The sequence below is a fragment of the Anguilla anguilla genome, chromosome 1 (assembly GCF_013347855.1).
Source record: "Anguilla anguilla isolate fAngAng1 chromosome 1, fAngAng1.pri, whole genome shotgun sequence".
NCBI lineage: Eukaryota > Metazoa > Chordata > Actinopteri > Anguilliformes > Anguillidae > Anguilla > Anguilla anguilla.
In genome coordinates, this window is record NC_049201.1 from 34375285 (window position 1) to 34399294 (window position 24010).

Here is a 24010-nt window from a genome sequence, read left to right on the forward strand (position 1 = left end):
TAACAATGATTTAGTCTGTAGAGGTGTAGGTGTAAAAAAATAAAAGATAAAACTCAAATGAAAATGCAAGGTTTAAACTTTGTGATTACATTCAAAATGTAAAAATTAAACAAAAGCATGGTCAGCTGTTTAACAATCTCCTCTGTCATTCTTTGGAGGTGCTCAGTCTAAACCTGTCCATAGAAAAATATTCAGCTTTCTGCATCAATGGAGTTCACTGGGATGGACAAGTATTGTTTGTGCAATGTTTGGAATGTATTTGTTTCTTTGTTTTTTTTTTGGCTTTGCCCCAGAGCTCCCTGATTTTTAGTGCAGTGCCTTGTTAATGTGCCGACTAGTTTGGAAGTAAAGTACTCAGGAAATCCTAGAATTCAACACTGTGTGGATTTCAATTGTGTGTATAATGTTATGGTCAAGCCTGAACCTTGCTCTATCATGCCTGCTCTATCATGCAGAACAATCTTCAGCTTGTACAATGTTTCAAGATATTTTGGACTACCCCCAAAAATCTGCAAAACTGCTGGGCCAAATACCACTTGCAGCATCATCGTGTAATTACATTTGGCATCAAGCTTTTCATGGCTTCAATGTATGCTTTCAATATGTAACATTATCTTAAAAATACATCAATAATACACAGTTGGGTGAATGCTGAACTTTCCCAAATCGTGATTCTGTGATTCACAAGAAAAAGAATATTAAGAATATATAAGATTTTCTTAAAGATCCAAAACCAAGGACAAACATTTATTAAATGGTTAATTTTATCTTATTGTCAGGTAACTTAATCACTATTCAAAATAGCACCATATGAAAAGCACCACATGAAACGGCACATATTCTCACATAAAAATTGGTTATATAGTAATGGAGCTTAGGGGCACTTGCATATAACATAGCCTACTGAAAGTCAGCAGGTTTTAAGGTATATGGTAATCAGACAAACCCTGAGAATGCATAATGATTTGCTATTATTCAGATGATTGATGAAATATGCATTTTTAAATCTGAGATCTTTTTTTATCATCTGTTTATTTTTCACAAAATAAAGTGGCTTTATTTTGGAGTGAACAGAATGCACAAAGCCACATTCCAAACAAATATCTTGAAATTACTCTCATAGCAGGAGATACTATAAAAACAACATGTTTTAAGACTATGTGATGCATTTTTATGTGAAGTGCTCTGAAGCCAAAGAAGAAAACATTGAACCGATAAATAGAAATGTCCATAATGAAAAATTCAATATAACCTACATGCACAGAAAATTAGACTTTTCTAAACATTTTGACAGGTGTCTATGTTGTGGATTTCAAGTGCTTCATGATACAATGGTGTTTACATAATAAAAAAGGAGCTGATAAATATGTTTAATGTTGGGAATATACACTGGAAATGTATGCACATGTGCAATAAAAATGTACAAACAAACGGGCAGCAAATATGGAGCTGCAACCTTGCATTTTAAACATTTAATCATTCTGATGCTTCACTTGTTTAAATAGTTGAAATGTAATGGACATAAGAATGGAAGGGCAATTTTACGACATGGTAATAGTGAAGTACCAGTGGTCACTGGTAGTATAGCCTAGAGGGTACCCTCATTACCCATTTATTTCACCTATAAATTGCTCATTACTAACACTATTTGCATTGAAATACACCTCATATATCAAACATAACATTTTGATGAATTAGCCAGGCTATGGGTTGTGGCACAAGCACGGTATAATGTTAAAGTATATTTTCCTTTGGCTTCTAGCCTTTGACCACAATGATCAAATATTTTAGATTGCCAAAACTAAAAATTGGAATTACATATGTATGTTGCACATCATTACAACAATATACAGTAATGAAATTCCAGATAAAAAGAAGACCCTGGACTGACTTTTTATTTTGGAATTTTCCAAAATAACTATTTTAGCATAGATATATATATTCACAGCTATAACTGTCATATTGAATTGCATCTAATATTAGTCTAATGAGCTGTTCATCACAAAAATGGAAAAAAAATTATTGAGAGTTGAACTATGAAAATGAAACGAACACTCTATGATAATCAACTTTTACTGGTGGTTGCCTGAATTTCCAGATACAGATACAATTCAATAAAAGTGCAGGGGTGTTTGGGGGAGTCTGCAGAACAATGCTCTCAGCCTCACTAGAGGACACACTAAAAAGATTGCTTTACTTACACACAAAATCTAACAAAATGTACATTGTCCTTCACTTCAGATGAATAAAGTTTAAATGAAGTGTAGGATTTCAGGTATACAATTCCCATGATGCTTCATATAGTTCTGTGCATCAGAATTCCTAGAAAGAATTCCACAAATTATCATTGTTTATTCTACATGCATTTGAAGGGTGTTAAATTATGAGCTTGGAGGACCCTCATTTTATAGAAAATGTGTGCAAAATTAAAACTGATTAAATTCATTATCAAAGTAGAGGAATTTATCTGGACTTTAGTATCAATCAGAACTGTTGAGTGAACAGTGTCCTTTTGAGGAGAGGGTCTGATAGCTGTGCTTTCATGAACAGAAGGGCCTACAGCTACAATTGGGCATTGCAAATTTGTAGAAAACAAAACAGACAAAAACAGGGTTAAGAAAATGTGTTTAAATGTTTACGTGTTAAAGTCGGACTGAAATTTGAAATACTGTATCATTATTTATATTCCATACCAGTGGTGTCAAACTCGTTGCCATGGAGGGCCGTGTGTATGCAGGTTTTCATTCCAGCCTCAGATCTTGATTATATAATTAGTTAAACTATTTGCTGAATTAGGGATGCAGGTTTGTGCACAATGGTGACCCGACGTCTATGGTGACCCGCATTGTCTAAATAAAAATTTTCTTATATTCTGTGCTTCAATGCAGTTAAACGCATATGGCTGAATGAGTAATTGGACTCAATTAAGGCAGCATTAATTGGTTGGAATGAAAACCTGCATACACACGGCCCTCCATGGCAACGAGTTTGACACCACTGTTCTCTACCATTGCAAAATTGTTTTTAAATTGTTTTAAAAAATTTTTTTTTTTTTAATGATAAAAATTTATACTTTTGGACATATCACAAAAATGTTACTATCATGTTACTATGGAGGTCGGATACTGCGTGGGCGGGGTCGAGGGCGTACTCCTTGCGTTTTGAGTGACAGCTAGTGGACGGACCGTCTGAGGCTGAGACTACAGCTAGAGTGACCGCCGGTTTTTCCCATGGCGCGCAGAAAAATACTTAAAAAATACATTTTAAAATGACAGAAAAGTAGACAGCTGAAGTCAGCATTCCCTCCCAGTAGGCTAGTACAATGAACTCGGACAAACTCAAATTACGATGGCGGGAAAAAAAATAAAAGTACGGATGGTGGGAAAATGTTGACTTTGACAGCCATCAAGATAAAATAATAGGGTGACTGGCTACATTTCAGTAGATAGGTAAAGCTAAATAAGTTTTTTAATTGCACAAAGTCAACAAATCTCTGTAGCTAGCTAGATAAATAATATTCGGCTTTCCTGAACTGTTGCTTTATTTTGTGTGATAATTATGTTGATGCTAAGACTGCTTTTCAGCTATGCCAGCTAACGTTAGCGAATGTAGCTGTTAGCTATCCTCCTTGTAAGCCAGGCGAAGGTAATTCATACACTCAGTATACATCCAAAATATAATAATATAAGAAACTTACTTTGTGGTTATCCTCCGTACTGTGCTTGATCGAATTGTGGGGACTGCTCCAGGGTTCAGTCGCAGTTCTTCGCAAAATCCACTCTGTTTTTGCGCCCAATTCAAAAAGTTGTCTGGTTTAAAATGCAGACTGTGGACTTTTGTGTTGTTTGACACTAATGAACCTGATAAAAATTCTACCCACTTGTTTTTTACATTTGTGTCCTTCGGGATTACGTGTAGTGAGTCACTATTTGTGCATCCTTCAACACAACATTGCCGCTTGCAAGGTGCCATGTTTGCCAGACTTGACAGTGGGAAATGCAGCCTAGCCCTCAATGTCAATCATAAGCAAATACATGCTGTGATAGGCTGCATGCAAATGAGAAATAATTTTTAAAATGTGGAAAAAAAGCACAGTAGGTGGCGCAGTGAATTTTTAAAACACCAATTTCTATAATTCAAAACAAAAAATTATAAATTGTAAATGATTTGATAATACAGCTGACACTGCCTATTTTACCACCAAGGGTAGTACAAAATATAAGCGAAGAAATTTCAGTCCGACTTTAAATATGTATGTCTGAGGCTGGACATAAAAGGAAATACTGACATAATGGAATAAAGTGTTAACTGATACATATATACCGTAACATAAAAAAACATGTCACCAGAATTGTTTATTACGGAGCAAACCAAGGGTGTAGGGAATTTTATTTCCCTATAAAATGGTTACAGTGAATCACTTTCAGCTGTTTGTCACTAATGAAGTCTAGTCTAAGGGCTTTGATGGACTGCATAAACAGTGCTTTGCATCCCAAAGCACTTCCAACATCTTACTTTATTTTACTTATTTATTGCTCATTAAGAGTGCAACTTACATTTAAATACACCTTATATATCAAACGCATCATTTTGATACATTATCCAGATGATGATTAACGAGGGGGGGGACTAACAAAGCATCCTTCCACGCTAAATTTTCCCATGCCACCAACCCTGTACCATAATAATTTAAGACATAGAAACTGGGGGGCAGAAAGGGGGGAGTAGGGAGGGGGGAAATGGGGGTAGAAAAAGCAATTACTGAGGCAACACAAAAAAAAAAATTCTGAGGGACAAGGCATTGGTGGTTTCTGCCACTGAAATATATCAGTTTAAAAGCGTGATTGATGAAAGTCTAATTTAAGTAGAAGGAAAGGCTTTGCAGCAAGCCATGGTCACTACATGCACTTCATTAGCTGCTGTAATTAGCCTAGTGGTTCAATTTGTTAGTACTGGTGGTGCTAATGCAAACATCAAAACAGGAGAGCTATCCACTTGGCAGCACCATGAGTCCAATGAAGGGGCCATCCTTGTCAAGCAGGCATTAACGAACATACTAATTACAGAGCAACTGCTGCCTGACTGTCACTCTGTCGGACTATATTATCTCTTAATGTTATGCCAACGATAGGGTAGTGGATCACTGATAATCCCAGTACACTGAAAATCACAAAGAAAGAATCAAGTGCATTCCATGTTAAACACTAGAAAAGCGACAGAAAATGTAATTAACAAATGTAGTGTCATGAATTCTCCATTCTGAGGAAATGATGTGTAGATGTATGTGCAAACAAGAACATACACACACAGAAAAACACACCCTTGAATTGTAGCCTTATGAAGTGCACTCAAAGGGAAAACCTTTGAGTTTAACTATGTCATTATTATAAGTAAAAATAAATAAATAATAAAAAATTTAAAAAAACCACACAAAGTGTAACACAGAGCAACCATAATAACCATAATAAGCAAGTCAAACTGCAGAGCAACCTACAACACAAATAGCAGCACCTCATTTCATTAGCAATGAGTCTGAAGCAGTGTAAGCCCTGTACTCCCTGGATTTCTTTCTTCATATTAAAATAAATCGTCACAAATTATCACATCCTGCTTTGGGTTAAGACATGCTAATTTGTGGATATAACAGATCTCAAGGTGGTGACAGTGAAAAAATTAAAGTGTGTGTGTGGGGGGGGGGGGGGGGTATAATATAATCAGAAATGCACTTGAAAATAACCATATTCATCATTATCTTCCTGTGAGTCAATGCAAAAAACAGGAGCAACTGAGATTCATTAAAGGCACATTTTTGTGTGCAGCACCTTGATCGTGTGACTCATTGCTAAACATGGGAGGTAGACAAAAGCAGGACATACATCAAGTGACAGACAAATGACTGTGGATTACTAGTTAGACAGTGTAATAAGTACCATCTAATTTCCTCTTTAGAATCAATTTAGGTTTCAAACCTCTGTATCGTCATCAAGGGACACTGCTTTCCTGGAGAGAAATTAAGGAGTCAGAAACCACTTTTCATAAAACTACCAGCAGACAAACCTTGTGCATAATTGCTTGCCAGCCTTGTTGGGGGAGGGGAAAAAGCGTCCATGTACTTTAATTACTTTGGACTTAAATCAAGGGCCCTTAAATAGGCAGCAGTCTCGTCCTTTTTTATATCCATTTACTAATTATATCTCTTGATTATATTCCTCAGAGTGCACTGAGATTAAAATACAGAGAGGCAGTGTGTAGCCAAAAAATACATCACATTTTAAAATTTGTATTACTTGTTTATTTTGTTCTGGGTCTTTTCTGACCTTGCTAATGTGCTTAATTAATTTGTCTACCCTCAATATAAACAACAACCATTTAGTTCATTGGAGGTAACCACAGGATCTAAATACTAAAGAAGCAATTTAAATACTGTTATTGCTTTAGTGACTTTATGAACAAAAGTGTGTAAAATCTAGTGACTCTAATAATCTAATAATTATCTAACCAATGTCAGCTATTATGTTAAAGAAGTTAGCATTAGCTATTGTTTGCTACCTACCTACTGGCAAGCATCATACTAGCAAGGTGAAATCTGGTGAAATGAAATTCTACCCTTTATTCTAACTTTAGTACCTACTTACAAAAGTTAGTATTGACACATAACTAGTATAAGTATAAGTATCCATAACTGAGAGCATAAAATCAATCATTCTGTTCAGTTTAATGTAATTTAAACTGGAAAGGAAATTTTGTGAATTTCATTAAAACGAGGACCAGGCACAAGAAATAAGTTATGTTTGAAAGGAACAAAATCTTTCAATTTGAAAGCGTACACATGTCAAAAAACAACAAATCTGCAGCTGGATGAGGGAGAGAAACTGTAGGTTCAATCAATCTTACATTTTTTATATCACTTATCTCTACAGCCCAACCAAGCCAGCAGCATTTTTCTTCTTGTCTTCAAACTCTTTGACTCTGGTTTTCAAGGTACGGAATTAGCAATTGTCTTCATCGTTCATCTTCGCCTTTTGAGAATCAATTTTGATCAATGTCCTTGACACCTGTAAGTATCTACGCCCATTCCCTATAATAACAGTTATGCCAAGACACATGTACACCATCATCATGGGATTCCCGTGTATTGCGCAAACGGCTGTGTGTTAATAGGAGCAAAGCACTGCTACTACTTGACTTCCCAAGGTGGGTCTCCAGACAGGAGCCTAGTGTCAACTTTGACAGCCACTTACAGATCAGAGTCCCTTTCCTTCAGATCCCGAATACAGTCAATGTTGATTGAATATCAAACCACCTGTCATTAAAAAATACTACACCTTTGTTCCAACGATAAAATAAGACAAGTCTTTGCAGCTTGCAGAAAAAAATAAAAGAAAAATAATATCACCGAGAAACTAACAGCCTCAGTAGAGTTTAACTCCATGTTGATTCCGTACATTAAATTTAGAAGAAAAGTCAACATTGATGTCTGATCAAAATAGACCTATAAAAGCCTGATAATGGTAGTTTTGCATAATAAGAGTCTGGACAGATTAAAACTGAACATCAAAAAAATCTTTAATTTGGATCGACACTGCACCTCACTCACTGCTACAATACTAGTGGGTGGCTTCCAAACACAGAAAAGGAGCAGCTCTTTTGAATTATTATCAGTTAAGCATTGGGGAGCACAGAGGGTAATCCACTCAATGGGGAGAGGAGTCTCCATGCTGCGCTTTCTGTTGACTTAATTACTGATGGGAAGTTTGCTTTGCAGTAGGTTAATGATGCCAAGCCTGCCAAAAGGCTCAGAGTAAGACTGGGAGATTTACTGAAAAAACTATGAACAAAAAACAAATAAAAAAGCAGCAAAAACAAAATGAACAAAACCAAATTATTTTGTGACCTCTAAAAATTAAGGACACACTTGAAATTTTTATTAAACTGTTTACCTACCATCAAATAGAAACAAGTACACTAAAACCAGACAGCAAAGTTATGCTTGCATTTTTATTTTTTTCCATCTCATTTACTTCCCTCCTTAATTAGTTTTGTATAAGCAATGCCCATGGTGCATAAAGTGTCCCTCTTTTATTAGCTGCGACCGGCAGCTCTATAGCTCTGTTTGTCGGTCGGTCGGTTGGTCGGTTAGTCCACAAAGTGTCCCACCCCATACCGGCCACAGTTTTAGCGCCAGGAGGCTGAAATTTGGCATGTACATTGGTCATGACTGGAAGGTACAGCTGAGTAACTTTCAGGCCGATTGACCAAGAGGGGGTGTGGCGAAGGGCGTGGCCTACCACAAAAAGGCGCATAACTCCCGAATGGATTCACAGATTTGCACAAGTTTTTGTGGAAAGGTTGGTCATGAGCCAAAGAAGAGGTCACGTGTTTGTGTGAGGGTGTGTGAGGGGGCGTGGCGATGAGCGTGGCCTATCACAAAAAGGCGCATAACTCCCAAATGGATTCTCAGATTTGCACAAGATTTTGTGGAAAGGTTGGTCATGAACCAAAGAAGAGGTCACGTGTTTGTGTGAGGGTGTGTGCGTGGATGCATGCACACATGGATGCATGCGCCTGTGCGGTCGCAGCTATTGGGGATTTGCGCTTGTTTGAGTTAAAAGTACAGTTCATATGCCTTAATTGAAAGATAGAAACATTTCCCCCTCAGGCTATGCCACAAAAAATTGTGTGTCTGAATTACATGCAGTCTACTGGACATATTTTTAGTCAGTAGAAACAGTGACTAATCTTTGAATCAAAATGACAGGATAATTATGCGATGCATTCAAAAAGGGAACTAGTATATTAAGCCACTCACCAGAGGTGGGTAGAGTAGCCAAAACCTGTACTCAAGTAAAAGTATTGTTACTTTAAAATAATAATGACTCAAGTAGAAGTAAAAGTAGTCATCCAAATAATTACTTGAGTAAGAGTAAGAAAGTATCTCGTGAAAAGACTACTCAAGTACTGAGTTACTTCATATAATGTGATTTAATGTTGAAATAAGAAGAGCAAGATGAACGTAAAAATCTAAATGTCCAAAATATAAAATTGTAAATGCTTGTCCAATAGAAATAAACAAAATATAAAATAGCCATGTGCAAATTCAAATATGGCCTAAATCATATCCCTTTAAATAAAACAATACACAGGAGGTTCGTCAGAAGAGGAGGATTTTCGCTTTCTGTATACCCGGTCAGTTTGTTGGGGTGAACCCTCCGTTGACAGAAAAAATATCAATGAGGCTACAGGGATTTATCCTTTATGCCTTGCGCTGAATATGTGCAGAACTTCCGGTATAGCGTAAACAAACGTTATGTATGCTATGCAATGTTCCAGCACTCACGTTATGACTGTTGCATGCTTCACAAAAACTATTACACTACTAACTCATGCTTACATTACAGTGAGGAATATCCACATTAATACCAGTAACCGATTTAAACACACTCAAATTCAAAAATAACGTATATAACCGAAGTATTTTGAGCAATAATAGCCTACTTACATAGCAATGATGAAATCTTATCTGTGTTCAGTAGATCAGTACAGGGGCGACATAGCTCAGGAGGTAAGACCGATTGTCTGGCAGTCGGAGGGTTGCCGGTTCAAAGTGTCCTTGAGCAAGACACCTAACCCCTAACTGCTCTGGCGAATGAGAGGCATCAATTGTAAAGCGCTTTGGATAAAAGCGCTATATAAATGCAGTCCATTTACCATTTAGATGGAGACAGAGACCGTAAATCAATACAGTTCAATCCGCTTCTGTTTTGCTCCAGAAAACGATGTCATCTAGGTCTATCAGCAAACATACGGCTTAGCGATGCCCAGAAGTCCTCAATAACAATAGTATTTCCCAAGAAAGCGTGTGGTATTACACACAGCTATTTTGGAAGATACCGAGGCATCACAAATGCCCGTATATTTCACAAACGGATTGTCCAAGACAATAAATGACCACTCAGTCAAATAGTTAGCTATCCACAGCCAAAACTAACCTACAACTTACCGCCACATATTTTCTCAAGTTCGAAGTTATTGTAGGCTGAAGGTTCGAAGTTATTGTAGGCTGAAATGTCCACATTTCTAGGCATACAAAGAAGGCAGCGCATAATGTAACTACTGTTTTTGGTAGTCTGTAAGTAAAACGTAGTTTGACGTGAGGCCAGGGGTGTTCTGCCTCCTACGAATCACCCGCCGTTGTTTCTGCCATTGTTGTCACCCACTCATCCTTCTGTGTGCTGTGACTGGCTATGTTTGATTGGTGAAACGGAGTCATGTGGGGCTATGACAGAGCCAAAGCAAAGTCCAGTCAGCCTCTTTGGCTGAAGTCTCTCTGAGAGAATGAAACGAACAGAACGTGCATTGAATAAAAAATGGGTAAAAAATAAAAGTAACGAGCGGAATGTAGCCGAATATAAAGTAAAAGTAACATTTTTTCTTCACAAATATACTTGAGTAAAAGTGAAAAGTATGTTGCATTAAAACTACTCTTAGAAGTACAATTTATTCAAAAAGTTACTTAACCTCTTAAGGCACAAGCCAAATCTTGCCAATCCTTGCCTATTTAGGGGGTACCCTATTTAAAGCTTTATAACTCCAGGTGTGAACACCCCTGAGACTTGAAAAATGGCTTAAATGAAGCAGGACATTTGTACAATTTACAATACTAACGCAGAAGATTTTATATTCATAATTTTGGAAGAAATAAAGTGCCACAAATGCAACTGTTTAGACAAAAAATCAAAAATGAATTTGTACTTTTTTTGTTTGCAATGAAATACTGAGAGATTGCATATATACAGCAGGTTAAACTATACATGTCCTGGATCAAAAACTTCTTGACCACAAGTTCATAAAATCTAAGAGTGGATATGTAGAACTACTATAGGTTTATGAAGCAGTAACTAAGCAGTGTACCCAGCATCTCCAAATCTATCCAAAATGTCTAAATTATGCATTGCTGTAAATCACAACATATTCACATATTTCACTGCAAATCAACTGTTTTGTCTCAAGAAACTCACTGTTGCATCATTTTCAAGTGGGAATTACAAGCTTTATATCAGTACAGTGGTCTAAAATATCTAGGGGTCCAGAAACATATCCAAAATCTCTCCAAAAATGAATGAAATGCTTTTTTGTCCATTATAAAGCATATAAATGAGCCCCTTATGAAGTTTTAAGATGGAACATTGCTATCAGGTTAAAGATAATGCAAAAATATTGTCACACAACAACGGAACAGTACCTAAATGTATAATAATTAACTCTTGTATGTATTTCTATACTCTGTACTCTCGTATGTTTTCTTGTATGGGAACGGGACGACATGAAAACAATTTTCAACCGTCCACCACGTTTTGGCAATGCTCCAACTCTCACGTCATCACTGTTGCATGCTTCACAAAAACTATTACACTACTAACTAATGCTTACATTACAGTGTGAAATATCCACATTATATAATACCACTAACCTATTTAAAGACACTCAATTTCAAAAATAACGTATATAACCGAAGTATTTTGAGCAGTAATACTTATATAGCAATGATGAAACCTTATCTGTTTTCAGTAGATAGAGACAGAGACAGGAAATCAATGATATAGTTCTATCCGCTCCTGTCTTACACCAGAAAACGATGTCAGCTACGTCTATCAGCAAACATATGGCTTAGCTATGCTCAGAAGTCCTCAATAATAATAGTAATTTCCAAGAAATTCCGAAAATAGTTGACAACGTTTTGTTAGCAGTGTCTTTGTTTTACTGCTACCACAGAGTGAATGCGTAATTGAATGCGATGATAAGAAAATTTCCGGTTACGCTGACCTATAAAACGCTATTCCAAAAGCAGAATTAGACATGTTATACATTGTTAGAAAGCTTATACTCTCACCTGCTAAATAAATGAATTGTGAATCAAGCCAGACTGTACTAAAAAGGGCGAAAACACTGTAAACAACACGTGTGGTATTACGCACAGCTATTTTGGAAGATACCCAGTCATCACAAATGCGCGTATATTTCACAAGGGATTGTCCAAGACAATGTATGACCATTCAGTCTCAAAAGGTAAAACGAACGGTAAGGTTGTATATTTATTCAATATTTAGTCCCAGATATTGACTGTAGAATGACATGGTATCATTTTTTAAAACTTTTTCTCTTTTATTTTGTTTTTGAGTGAGCAGCGTTTTCACTGCTGTATTGGCATATCTTAGGGCTATTGGCGGGTTTATCTTATTGCTATGATGGAATGTGATTTTTTAGTGGTGAAATAATATTTTTATGAATGCCAAGATAGACAATATTGTCCATTATGTCATGGGTGGGGCGTGTAGTTGTAGATGAGACTGCAGGGAGGGGGGCATGTTAAATGAACGACCAGAGCGACAATACTGACGCTGCGAAACTCCGTATTCGGCATAGTTGTCCTGTATTGTCTACTAATGAAACTAAAACAACGTGTTTCTGTTTTTAACTCATACTTTGGTTGCAGTAGCACCGAATGTCTGAGTTCAGTAATCTCGGCACGCCGGTGTGCCAACCACTAGGGGCTTTGCGCTAAGAGGTTAAAGTAACTCAGTTTCAAAAATAACATTTATAACCAAAATATTTTGAGCAGTAACAACCTACATATCAACATAGAAATCTTATCTGTGTTTAGTAGATAGAGACAGAGACAGAGAATCAATGATGTTGTTCTCCCCTTCTGTCCAGAAAACAGTATCAGCTGAGTCTATCAACAAACATATGCCTTAGCCATGCTCAGAAGTTCTCAAGAATAATAATATTTTCCAAGAAATGACGAAACTCTTCTATAAAGTTTTGCTGGGTGCAGTGTATTTTACTGCTGCCACAGAGTGAACGCGTAATGCGGAGATAATTATTCACAACTTTATTATTCAGGGCTATAAAACGCTATTCCAAAAGTAAAATTAGACTTATCATACATCTTTAGAAAGCTAATACGATCCCCCACTGGATAAATTAAGTGTCAGTCAAGCCAGGTTGTACTACAAAGAGCGACAACACCGTAAACAACATGTGTGGTATTACGCACAGCTATTTTGGAAGGTACCCAGGTGTCACAAATGAACATATATTTCACAAACGGATTGTTGAAGACAATAAATGACCACTGAACCTCGAAAGGAACATCTTTACGTGTAAAATCAAACATAAGCTTTTATATTTATTCCATATTTAGTCACAGATATTGACAGTAAAATGCCATAATACAATTGTACTATAATTCCTCGTTTATTTCAGTGTTCAGTGAGTAGCGTTCCTCACAGCTGTACTGGTATTCCTTCAGCTATTGTTGGCTTTATCTTGTTGCTATGATGGCGTCATGGCCACTAGGGATTTGCACCAACAAGTTAAATTTAATGCTGGGCTCATTTCCTGTCAGTGCAGCCTCTCAGGCTTCCCTGCTCATTTTGCTTCTATGTCATATACCAGGGTCTACCTTTAATGTTTTTATTCCCCAAATGCCTGAATAAATACCCTTGAGGTGATGAAATGTGAAATGGCATCTTAATTACTGGGGATTATGTACTGCTGATATAATCATTTAATCATTATTTTATGTATTTACTTGTTTGTTTTTCAGTGGCCATGGCATAGTCTTCCTTATCATGGGCATAAAAAACCAGATATTTAAGTTTCTGGCTTTCTGAAATTTGGGCTGATAACAACCCTTGAAACACCCTAGTGCAGGTGTTGGTAAGATTTTTTTCAAGTTAGTAGTTGTTGGGCCATAAAATTGTTTATTAAATCTTGCATATTGCATATTAAATGGTGCGCACATAGCTGAGCGGCAGGCCTACAAAGAAAATAAATTAAATCTGATAAAATCAGCAATATCTGTTGAATTCACATTGCTTCTCGGTTTCTTGTTGAGATTGTTGAGAATTTTGGGGTATATGCTACATAGGTCAGTGTGTCACACATAGGCTCCTGGGCTACTGTAGTGTTGGGGAAGCTACTCTGAAAATGTAACTAACTAAGCTACCAATTACTTGACACTGGAAGTAGTTAAGCTACAGCACAGCTACCAATAACAGAAAAGTAGTTAACTAAACTACTTTAAATAAGTGATTAACTACAGTGAGCTACTTTATGACAAAAACATAAATTAGGTCACCTATGCGTCATGCCAGACAATGCTTGGACCCTCTATAAATTACATAAAAATAAAGTCATAAGTTAACAGTTCATTTAACTACATGTTTGTCGATTTTTTGGGAGAAATATCCAAGCTGAATTCATGAACTTACGTTGTCCAGTTTTACTACAGAATGACCTAATGTCAGCAAACCAGACACATATTTGACAATTGTTCTTTCATGATTTCATGAATACAAAGCAACAAACTTATCAAGCTAAAACAAGCCAAAATATTATATTGCCAAAGGAATATAGACTACTGCTGAGGTATCCGGGTTGGAAGTACTTGCTGCACGCATACATTTTTACCAGGCCTCACTTTCATGCCAAGTGGCCAGAGATGACACACAATGTTTCACATTACAACTTCAGACAGTTGTGCTGACCTATAGGCTATGCCTATATATTTTAAAAAAAATGTATTTTGTAATATAAATTAATTTTTAAAATATGAGTTTGCTTCTGCTCTTCAACCCAGGAGGAAATGTAGCACTGTCCAGTGTTTTAAAAAAAATATTTCTGGGGGGCCAGATTTTTGCACCAAAACATATCATAACTGTGATGGCTAAACCAAATTTGCGATACTGGGAGAGGTTTCAATCATCTGTATTTGGGGAGGATGGGAGGTTTGTGGTCCCACCCAAGTTTCTGCAGATCTGCAGAGGGATATTTACTGCAAAGCCTCCTCACCATGTCATATCTCATCTCATCCCACTGCATGCACCCAACTTTATGTGCCTCACACTGCATACTAGCATTTTGAATAAAGAGAGAACACAGAGCCCTCAAGCAGCCATTGTTACCAATTACATAACAATAATATGAATCTGGCTATGTCAGTACTTAGGAGGCATCACTTATGTATGTACTCAAATCCTTTTCTTGTATCACCCTACTAATTGTCTGTTGTGTGTATGGTGTTTTTCATTTTTACATTTTAAGCATATTCTCATCATTCTGTTTTGATGTCTTGTCCATGCCCTTGGGAATGCCCTTAGAAAATGTTGCTCTAAAGGGACATTAAGTGTATCTTACGTTATCAGTTAGATGGCAAGTTGTACCTCTATTGAGCAAAAACATATGCCTATTGCCAGTAAAAAGAATATTTCTTTATTTATTTAGAAACAAAGTAGTTCCAGGTAATCACATGGAATTCAGTTGGACAAGCAACTAATATCTCAGTACGAGCTGCTAATAAGAAACCATCATCCCTGAAGGGTCTGAAGAGAAGTGAAATAAATTTTCTTAATGCTTGAAGCAGAACAGGTTGCATCTTTATCTTTAGGTTTTTTCTCAAAAAAAAGTAAGACCATTTTAGTAGAAGCTCACCGCTGTTCTGTAGGACCACAAAAATGAAAAACGTGTGCATACTTAGACTAACCCTGACTCATTAAAAAAAATATATGATCACTTTGAACTAATGTAATTTAACGTATTTACCTTTAAATTATATGAAGCCAACAAATACAGTATCTATGAAGCTGAGAATGTCACAGAAGAATATATATATATATATATATATATGAAGCAAATCTGGAACATGCTTGTAAGATGCAGAGATGTGCAACTTACTACTTTTCCCTGGAGTATTTCCATGTTTGTTTCTCTGAAGTGCTTGCTACCATAATCCAATTTTCCATATAAGGTGCCGGTGTGGATCATTCCCTCATACTTCCTGTTCTTGTCTGCATTGGAGAAAAGTTGGAATCTGAGGAAAAAAGAGGTCGAAAGGCATCCTTATGATTAGGAAAATGGTGCTTAATGCAGAGCAAATTATGAAAATAAGAAGTGATGCAAGTTAATTGCGCACCTACTAGCAAGGTAACAAAACTGTTTCTCATTGCAGTGAGTCCATACACACAATGTCAGCAAGTTCCATTAACCCACACCCCAGAATAGGAATGTCCCTTAATCTTGGTCCTTGCATTAAATTACTTTAGTGCCCTCTGGTCAAAGCTAATGTTTTCCGGTTTAAGTAATATTTCTTTGCTTATGATGTAGAAATACTTTTAATTAAGAATACACATTTACTAAAGTTACTTCCCTCACCTAAAGTTTGTCTGGTTGCTGCAAACCTTCAATGGCTTTACAAGTAATCAGACTCTTGCTTGCCACTTTCTTGCATGTTATTGGGCACATGTTCTGGGTAAAGAGCTGCTACTTAGGAAAAATGCCAGATGTTAATTACAGTGAGGTTGATTTTGTAAATTGCACCCAAGACACATTGCCGCAAGGAAGATTTATCCTGTGTGGTACAAGAGGTGTCTGTGTGGGCTGGTAAAACATCCACTGGGCATTGGCTTGGCTCATCAAAAAACAAACAAACAACCAACAACCTTGGCAATCCCTCAAAACCCATTCCACATTAAATCTCTCTTTAAAAATCTGTGGCACGCAATCTCTCTTCTTTTATGACTCAACTTCAGATGGGGTCTCCATGTCGATCTGTTAACACCTGTATCCAGTAGTTATCTAATATACTGCATGCAAGAGAAGAGTTGCTGCTTGCTCTCGCCTGACCACCACTAAGGCACTGGGCTTTCATTTTACTGATTACAAAACCATCATTTTTTTAAAGTAAAGTCAGTTTTCCGTAGTCCTCTTGTGTATATTTGAATCAACTGAAATCATAAAAACAATATGATGACAAATGTGATGAGAATTCCTTTCGTTTAAAAAAAAAAAAGAATATTATAATAGAAACCATGGACATAGGCAGAATTATTATAATATTCTTCTTTAAAAAATAAAATAACAATAGAAACCATGGACACGGGGAAAAATTTTTTAACTCTAAATCACTACCAATACACTATACTGCATAAGTTACTATTGGAAAATAAATAATTCTTTATGTAGGAGTAGTTCACTCAAGAAATAAGATATGTAAATTGGGTCAAAAACAACTCAGACTATCTGTATCTGTGGCAAGAAAAATATTAATATTCCAAAGAACTAAGGGCAAAAAAACTTTTTGCAGTAACAAAAAATATTTCAATAAGCAAAGGAACAAAATGCAAATCCGTAAGGAAAAAGAAACAAAACCCAAATCTGAAAAGGCACTGCCCCTTTAAATAATGGAACAATATTACACAGTCCTATTCACCAGAGACGAGTGACTCTTCTACAAGACAGATTACAGTGCAATTCATGCTAATGTGCACTTGGGACAGACATCACGGGGAAAAAATTAATGTGGCCTCAATGTCCCAGAATACACAATGGTTGTGGTGGTAGCCGGCTGTTTCACTTACCGCTTTCATTGCCTCAGAATTGCATTTTAATAGGGTAGTTTTTATTCATTCTAGCCATTAAGGAAAGTTTGACTTCTCACTGGGGAATCTTTGGCTGTGCGGACCATACTTAGTGACAGCACACAAGGAGACTGGTAAAAATGAGAAAAAAAATGTTCACTTAAACTACCTCATAAGATCTGTTCTGCACATTTTATGGTATTTAAATTCACAAAAGCATTGCAGCACAGCAGAATATAAAGCCTAATAAATAGCACCAATCTTTTACAGTGAGGAGTAATTTAAAACCGTAAACTAAAGTAGGTACAAACCTTTTAATATACTCTTGCTTCAAGGAAAACTAAATTTTCATGAATGCAATGTCAAAACAGAATATGCAATTTTAGTAATTTGTCTGTAATTATATGAATTTTAAGTACACATCTATAACACATGTAAGTGATTATAGATACATGGGATCACATTCCACTGTCTTAAAAATGACCTGCTTTGGTTTGGAACACCAGTCACATTTCTATATACTGGTCTGTCACATGCCGTGACACACCCCCAGGTTGACAGAAGAGCTGGAAAGAGGAAGATATGCTGATTCTGGTTTTCACGTTATTTGACAAAGAGAGCAATTTATTTGACAGAGAAAGAGAGCAGTTTCACAGTACAAAAAAAGTACAAATAAATGGAAAAGGCTTCTCCTGTCACCCTTGCAAGATCTAGGTAAAAATAATAAAGTAAACCAACACAAGCAAAATAAATTAACCAAAACCGACAGCTTTTCAATCAGGACCTTCACGTCACACTCTCTCTCTCTGAACGGTATGCGATCCATGGTCTCAGACACCAACTGGGAAAAGAATGGATACTTTTAAACCCTGGACCGATATGTAACGCTCTGCAGGTGTCTGCGCCTACTTAACCAGTAGGCATGGTCCTCCGATTGCCCTGATTCTACCTAACAAACCAAGCCCTGCCACATGGTCCTTCTCTCTGTTGGGAGTGTTTTCATCAATTAATGGTTATTTCATATATTTGGATAATATGCAGTATTTGGTACTAGGGATCCCAGAAATACAAACACCAGTACCTCAATCTGTGGATGGAATTCACTAATAGCTAGTATTAAAGACACTCAATTTCAAAAATAACGTATATAACCAAAATATTTTGAGCAGTAAGACTTACATAGTAATTATGAAATCGTATCTTCCAAAAAAACTGGAAGCTGTGATAAAGATTTGATATTGTACATAGCTGTCAAGGTTTTTTGTAATTTTGTTTTAAATGTATGTGTCATGGTTCTGTGTTTTCCTGTCTGTGTTTCCCTTGTTGGGCCGCCAGATGGCGGCACTTCTGTTTTGTGTCCTGCTCCCCCCTGTTAATTGTATTATTGTTGTCTCGTTATTCTATCATTGTTCCCACCTGTGTCTTGTTATCCCCTCCTTTTCTGGTTTGATTGTTTTTTGAGTTCACCTGTGTCTTGTTACCCCCTGTCTATTTAAGTTCTTTGTTCCCTTAACTCAGGTGCTGGTTCCTTGTGTTTGTTTCCTACTTGTGTTTGCTCTAACCATACGTACCTGCCCTTGTACTCTGCCTGCCTGTGTCCTGCCCTGCCCGTGTTTTTGAGTTCCTCTTGTTTTCTGTTTTATTAGATATTTTTTGAGTTTGTGTTTTTGCCCATCGTGGCCTTTTCTGTTCCCTGCTTGTTTGCCTTTTTTGTTAGTAAAGTCTTTTGTTCTCCTCCCATTTTGGAGTTGTGAGTTTTGTCCCTCTGCTTTTGGGTCCGTACCCCCCACGAGTCCTGACAGTATGATTGCTGAATTATTTTCTGACACTGAAAAATGGGGTCCACTCCATTAATATCCAGGAAATCTGTGATGCAAATACCTGGTGGCACAGGAGAAGTATGAGATAATCGGATCCTGTCCCTGTTATGTCTGCAAGGTCCACTATGCGCATATGTACAGCGCTTGCACAAAGTAGGCATAAACTCAGCACATACTTTCACCCTTGTATACCTAGATAGTTATTGATAAGGTAATGAATGTGTCTGTAGCTCAACTACATTGATGTCTGCACTACTTAGCTAGCTCCTCTATGGCAAACAAAGCAGGTGGCTTGAGTAACACATGGAAAATGATGCTGAAGTGGCAATGTTTCTTTTGGACAAGCAGTAATATTTTGCTTGAATTGGCTTTACATTGTACTATGTTGGCCTGGCATTCCCTACCGTGTTGGTCTGGCATTCATGCTAGTAGTTCATCGATGGCGTAATGTAACTATTGGGACAGATACACATTAATACAGTATATAATCTCATAACAATGTTTCAATGCTGGTCAAAGATTATGAAATGCATCACCTTTTTTTGGGAGTGAAATACTAAACTTTAATCCCTGTGTAGGAGGCTTATTTCAAAATATTTACTCTTAAATCTCTGCAAACAAATCCTAAAATGTAAATCATTTACTAGTTTGAAGTAGTTTACTAGTTGCCCCATTAATGCACAGTATGCTTGTACACACAGGGCCAAATTACTTGAAAGAATTTAGAAAACATTGGGTCGCATTGCTGTGGAATACAGCTTGTTTAATTTGTGTGAGCTAAGATAGACAATATTGTTTCATGTAACTTGGCACAATTTTGATTATCAATACTTTTAATTGCAGGCCTAGATTTGAAGTAATGACTTATAGATAGTGCTTTGTAAGTGTGAGTAACTTTGTAAGTGTGAGGAATTTTTGTATGTTGAAAATGTGTTTTTCATCAGTTATCATATCTTTTTGTATTTTGTTTGTTATGAGTTATAATAGTAATAGTGATAATAGGAATTAATATATACATGTAGACTACGAGAGACATGCATACACATACATGCATGGTAACACACATTCTAGATGAAAGAAACACAGACATGGATTCAAGAATTTGTCCTTGACCATGAATGAGAAATAAATGAAAGTGTACTGTATGTGACGGGTCGCCAATACGTCGATCGCAGAGGCCATGCTGGTAGATGCTGTGTTGTTTTAAAGAATGCCTTCTTCCTGTTTTCATCCCATTTCCTACGGCTTCTGCCTGACAGACAGGTACGCTTGATAAAAGTGAAATATGGCCAATGTGCTGCTGTTGAAAACTGTGTTACATTAAGTCTGCCCATTCATTCATTCAGTGATATGGTGACTCAAATGTCCAATATTACGTGACAGCAACACCATTACTAGCATTTTATATGGGGCAGAGCAGTTGTGGTAACACGATAAATCATGTCCATTTTAGGCAGGGAATTTTGCTTGAAATGACATTGGTGTAATGAATTGACTTTTATGCCAATACAGGTTTCCATACAATTTGGCTTACATTGTGCGTGATAGCAACAAACTTTGCCAGCGCAATATTGGTGCAAGGAAATCGTGGTGGTGACACGATGTGGTCTATGTTAGGTTTTGCTTTCAATATCCAACGGACAATGGGGTTTTAAATTTAAACTGGGATTTTCTTTGTGAATAAATGATGCTTGTCTAATGAACATACTTTTATGCCAATGCAGCTAGCCTACAATTGTAGGTACTTGATTTTAGAAATAGGAAGTACAGACATGGTAATGGAAAATGTAGGCTAGTGAAGCAAGTAGCTCTGCCCAACACTAGCCTAAATATAGAACAGTAGGGGACACAGACGCACACACTCACACGCAAAATGTTGGCTAGTGGTTGTACGCAGTATTATGAAGTACAAAATAGAAAGAAGATAGAAATAGATGTATTGAGGTGTAGTAAATAAATACAATTGTTGGATGTGCTTAATACAATTGTAGACATGTTGCACGCAATGAAGTAGCCTATACTTGACGTGTGCAACTGAATTAGTTAGACCTACCGTTCTGATTAACATTGCATGCAGCCACTGTTCAACATGTTTCTCTTATTTTTGTTGTTACACTATCACGCGACATACCTGGCGTGAAGAAGTCATTATCTTGCGCCAGTTTCTATACGACCAGTAACATTACCTACTGGACCAAAGTACAATGCTGTATTTCAGTGTATTTCAGAAACATAAAAGAGTTTCCTGCAGAGATTATACAGATGCAAAAGCAAAAGTTTGAATGTGTTATTTTGAGGGACCCAGCAAGGCAGTATAACGAGTGAAATGTTTTCATGAGTCCAAGGGGAGATTAAAATCTGTCCTGTCACACATCCAAAAGTGTCGCAGGCAGCCGCGCTACCCATTGTGCTACCCGTGATAGAGACATAGGAATAGCAAAATGTATCCGTTTTAAATGAGTGCACTTGTATCATTTTGTGCATGCATCCGATGAGTTGTTAGCAAGGTAGCTAACGTCAAACCCGGTCAAAATTCCGAAAGCGGAACTATGTAAAGCGTGGGTGTATTGTATTATTGTAGTGGTTATTAATGTCACAGCCATCTGCAGTACTAACATTATGCAGTCGGTCTGTTATGTCGTTAGCAAGCTAGGTGACATAAAATTCAGTTAAAATGCCGAAAGCATAACTGCGTAAAGTGTTGGTGTATATTATTTGTATTTCTGAAATTGAAATGACTTTCCCGCAAAGATTATACAGATGCAAAAGCAATAGTTTAAATGTTTTATTTTTAGGTAACTAGCAAAGCAGCGTAATGACAGTGGTTTTCATGAGTCCGAGGGGGGCTCGAACCTACGCTGTCACTAATGCAAATGTATCACAGTCAGATGTGCTACCCGGTAAGCTAACAGTGAAGTAGCTATAGGAACACTGAAATGTTGTGAGTGCACTGCTGTATGTGTAATTTTGGGTGTGCATCTGATGTTTTTATTGGCTGATGTAACTTAAATGTCCAAAGGGGAGACATTATTTGTGGGCTTGGAGCTTCGATGATGTAATCAGGCAGGACAAGAAGAAGAAGAATGAGCTTTATTGTGTGGACATGTTAAGTTGTTTGTGGATTCTGTCTGTTGTAATGGGGTCAGAAGGTGCAGAAATTAATGTTTATAAGGGCTCAGAGTCTATGGTCATTGTGGTTATTTCTGTACGGAACCCTGAAAAGTACCAAACTCTCGGTGCTGTATAGGTATGGGGCATGCAGCCCCGCCAAGGCGTTACTTGGCAGGATGGCATACCTGCCATCCCAATCATCCATGTTGGTTTCACTTATGAAACAGGTAGGACCTTAGGACCTGCGAGTCATTAGTAGTTGGAATTAGACTATATGGTGAGATGAGAATCCTGTTCTGACGTGGCAGCTTCCATTTGTGCAGAAGCATTTGAATTCAGTGTGGGAATGAGACAGCGGTATGTTTTATAATGCAATGTTTTTTTAATTAGTTAAACTATGCAGCTTGTATTGCAATACAATAATGACTTAGAAACAAGTCCTTTATTCTTATACTGTTGGCAGCTCTCGACTACTTAAGCGGGTGTGTTTATCCACCACCCTGCAGTGGACATGTGTGGCAAATCTGTTCAATAGTAAGCGTTCAAACAATTTGCTTTGGTTAATGCATGAATGTTATGTAACAATACTTTGTAGCTTATGAGCATTTTCATGCGCAATCTGTAGCTGCCATCTCATTTGGTCCCAAGCAACATATTTAATAGATGGACAAACGTGAGTTTGTAAAGTCTACCATATATAAGGTATTGTAAAGCCGTGTTATATTCGGGAGTTTCCCGTACCTCATATAGATTTTCCCATAGGCTTGTAATTCTCTGCATGTGGTCCCAGCTGGAGGGGGCATATCATTGAGCCAGTTATTGGGCCAGTTATATTGTTGGATATTAGCCACTGGCCTCTGTAAGTGAAACTTTGAGTTTGAATCCCTGTTTCTGTGTGTTATAGCAGAGCACTGACACTCAGTCGCATAAGCACTCCTTCAATAGTGTTGTGGTTGCCGAGATTTGTAATCAAGGTACGAAAATATAGGCATTGTAGGAGTAGCGTTTAATATACGTTTACGTTGTGTGTGGGTATGTATGTATATGTGTACGGACTCATGGGGTTGCTTTAATTTATTTCAGGAACGCAGCCTTGTATTATTGTGAACCACCGTTTTTCTCCTTGATGATTTGCATACAGAATTATTTGTGAGTGCCTTATTACCATTTTTGTGGCGAGTTGTTCAAGTGTAGTTACATATGTGCATAAGTGTTAACTGTCTTCCTGTGTCATAGGTAACTTATTAAATGGGTCAAGTGCAATTTTCACACATGGGTATTTTAGTGAATGGGCATAGTGCAATTGTGGTATATTATACCCATCTTATTGAATGGGCACCATGAACTCATAGTCCTTATAGCAAAACGGGTACAGTGCAATCTGAATATGATATACGCATCTTAGTGAATTGGCCAAGTGTAATCTTTACAACCTAGATATTTTAGCGAAAGGGGACAGTGCAATCTTAACATAACATAGGTATCTTATTGAATGGGCATATCATAGGTATCTTAGTGAGTGTCCTTTGTGTCACGTGCAGTATTCCTCAGGAAGCACCAAGTTATTAGATATTTCACTGCGTGCAAACAAAAAGATCACACAAATAATTGTTTGTAGTGAATCACTTTGCATCTTCTTGGTAGACTTTCACCCATAAT

At 37.1% G+C, this 24010-nt stretch overlaps 1 protein-coding gene across 7 annotated transcripts in view; it reads right to left on the reverse strand.

The window, feature by feature from the left end:
* Positions 1 to 24010, reverse strand: part of spata17 (spermatogenesis associated 17) — a 155226-nt gene that overhangs the window by 41919 nt on the left and 89297 nt on the right. For all 7 annotated transcript variants that reach the window (XM_035413012.1, XM_035412993.1, XM_035412969.1 and 4 more), the window contains one exon: positions 15739 to 15874. In XM_035413012.1, the coding sequence (XP_035268903.1) occupies positions 15739 to 15874 (136 nt within the window). The remainder of the gene's footprint in view (positions 1 to 15738; positions 15875 to 24010) is intronic.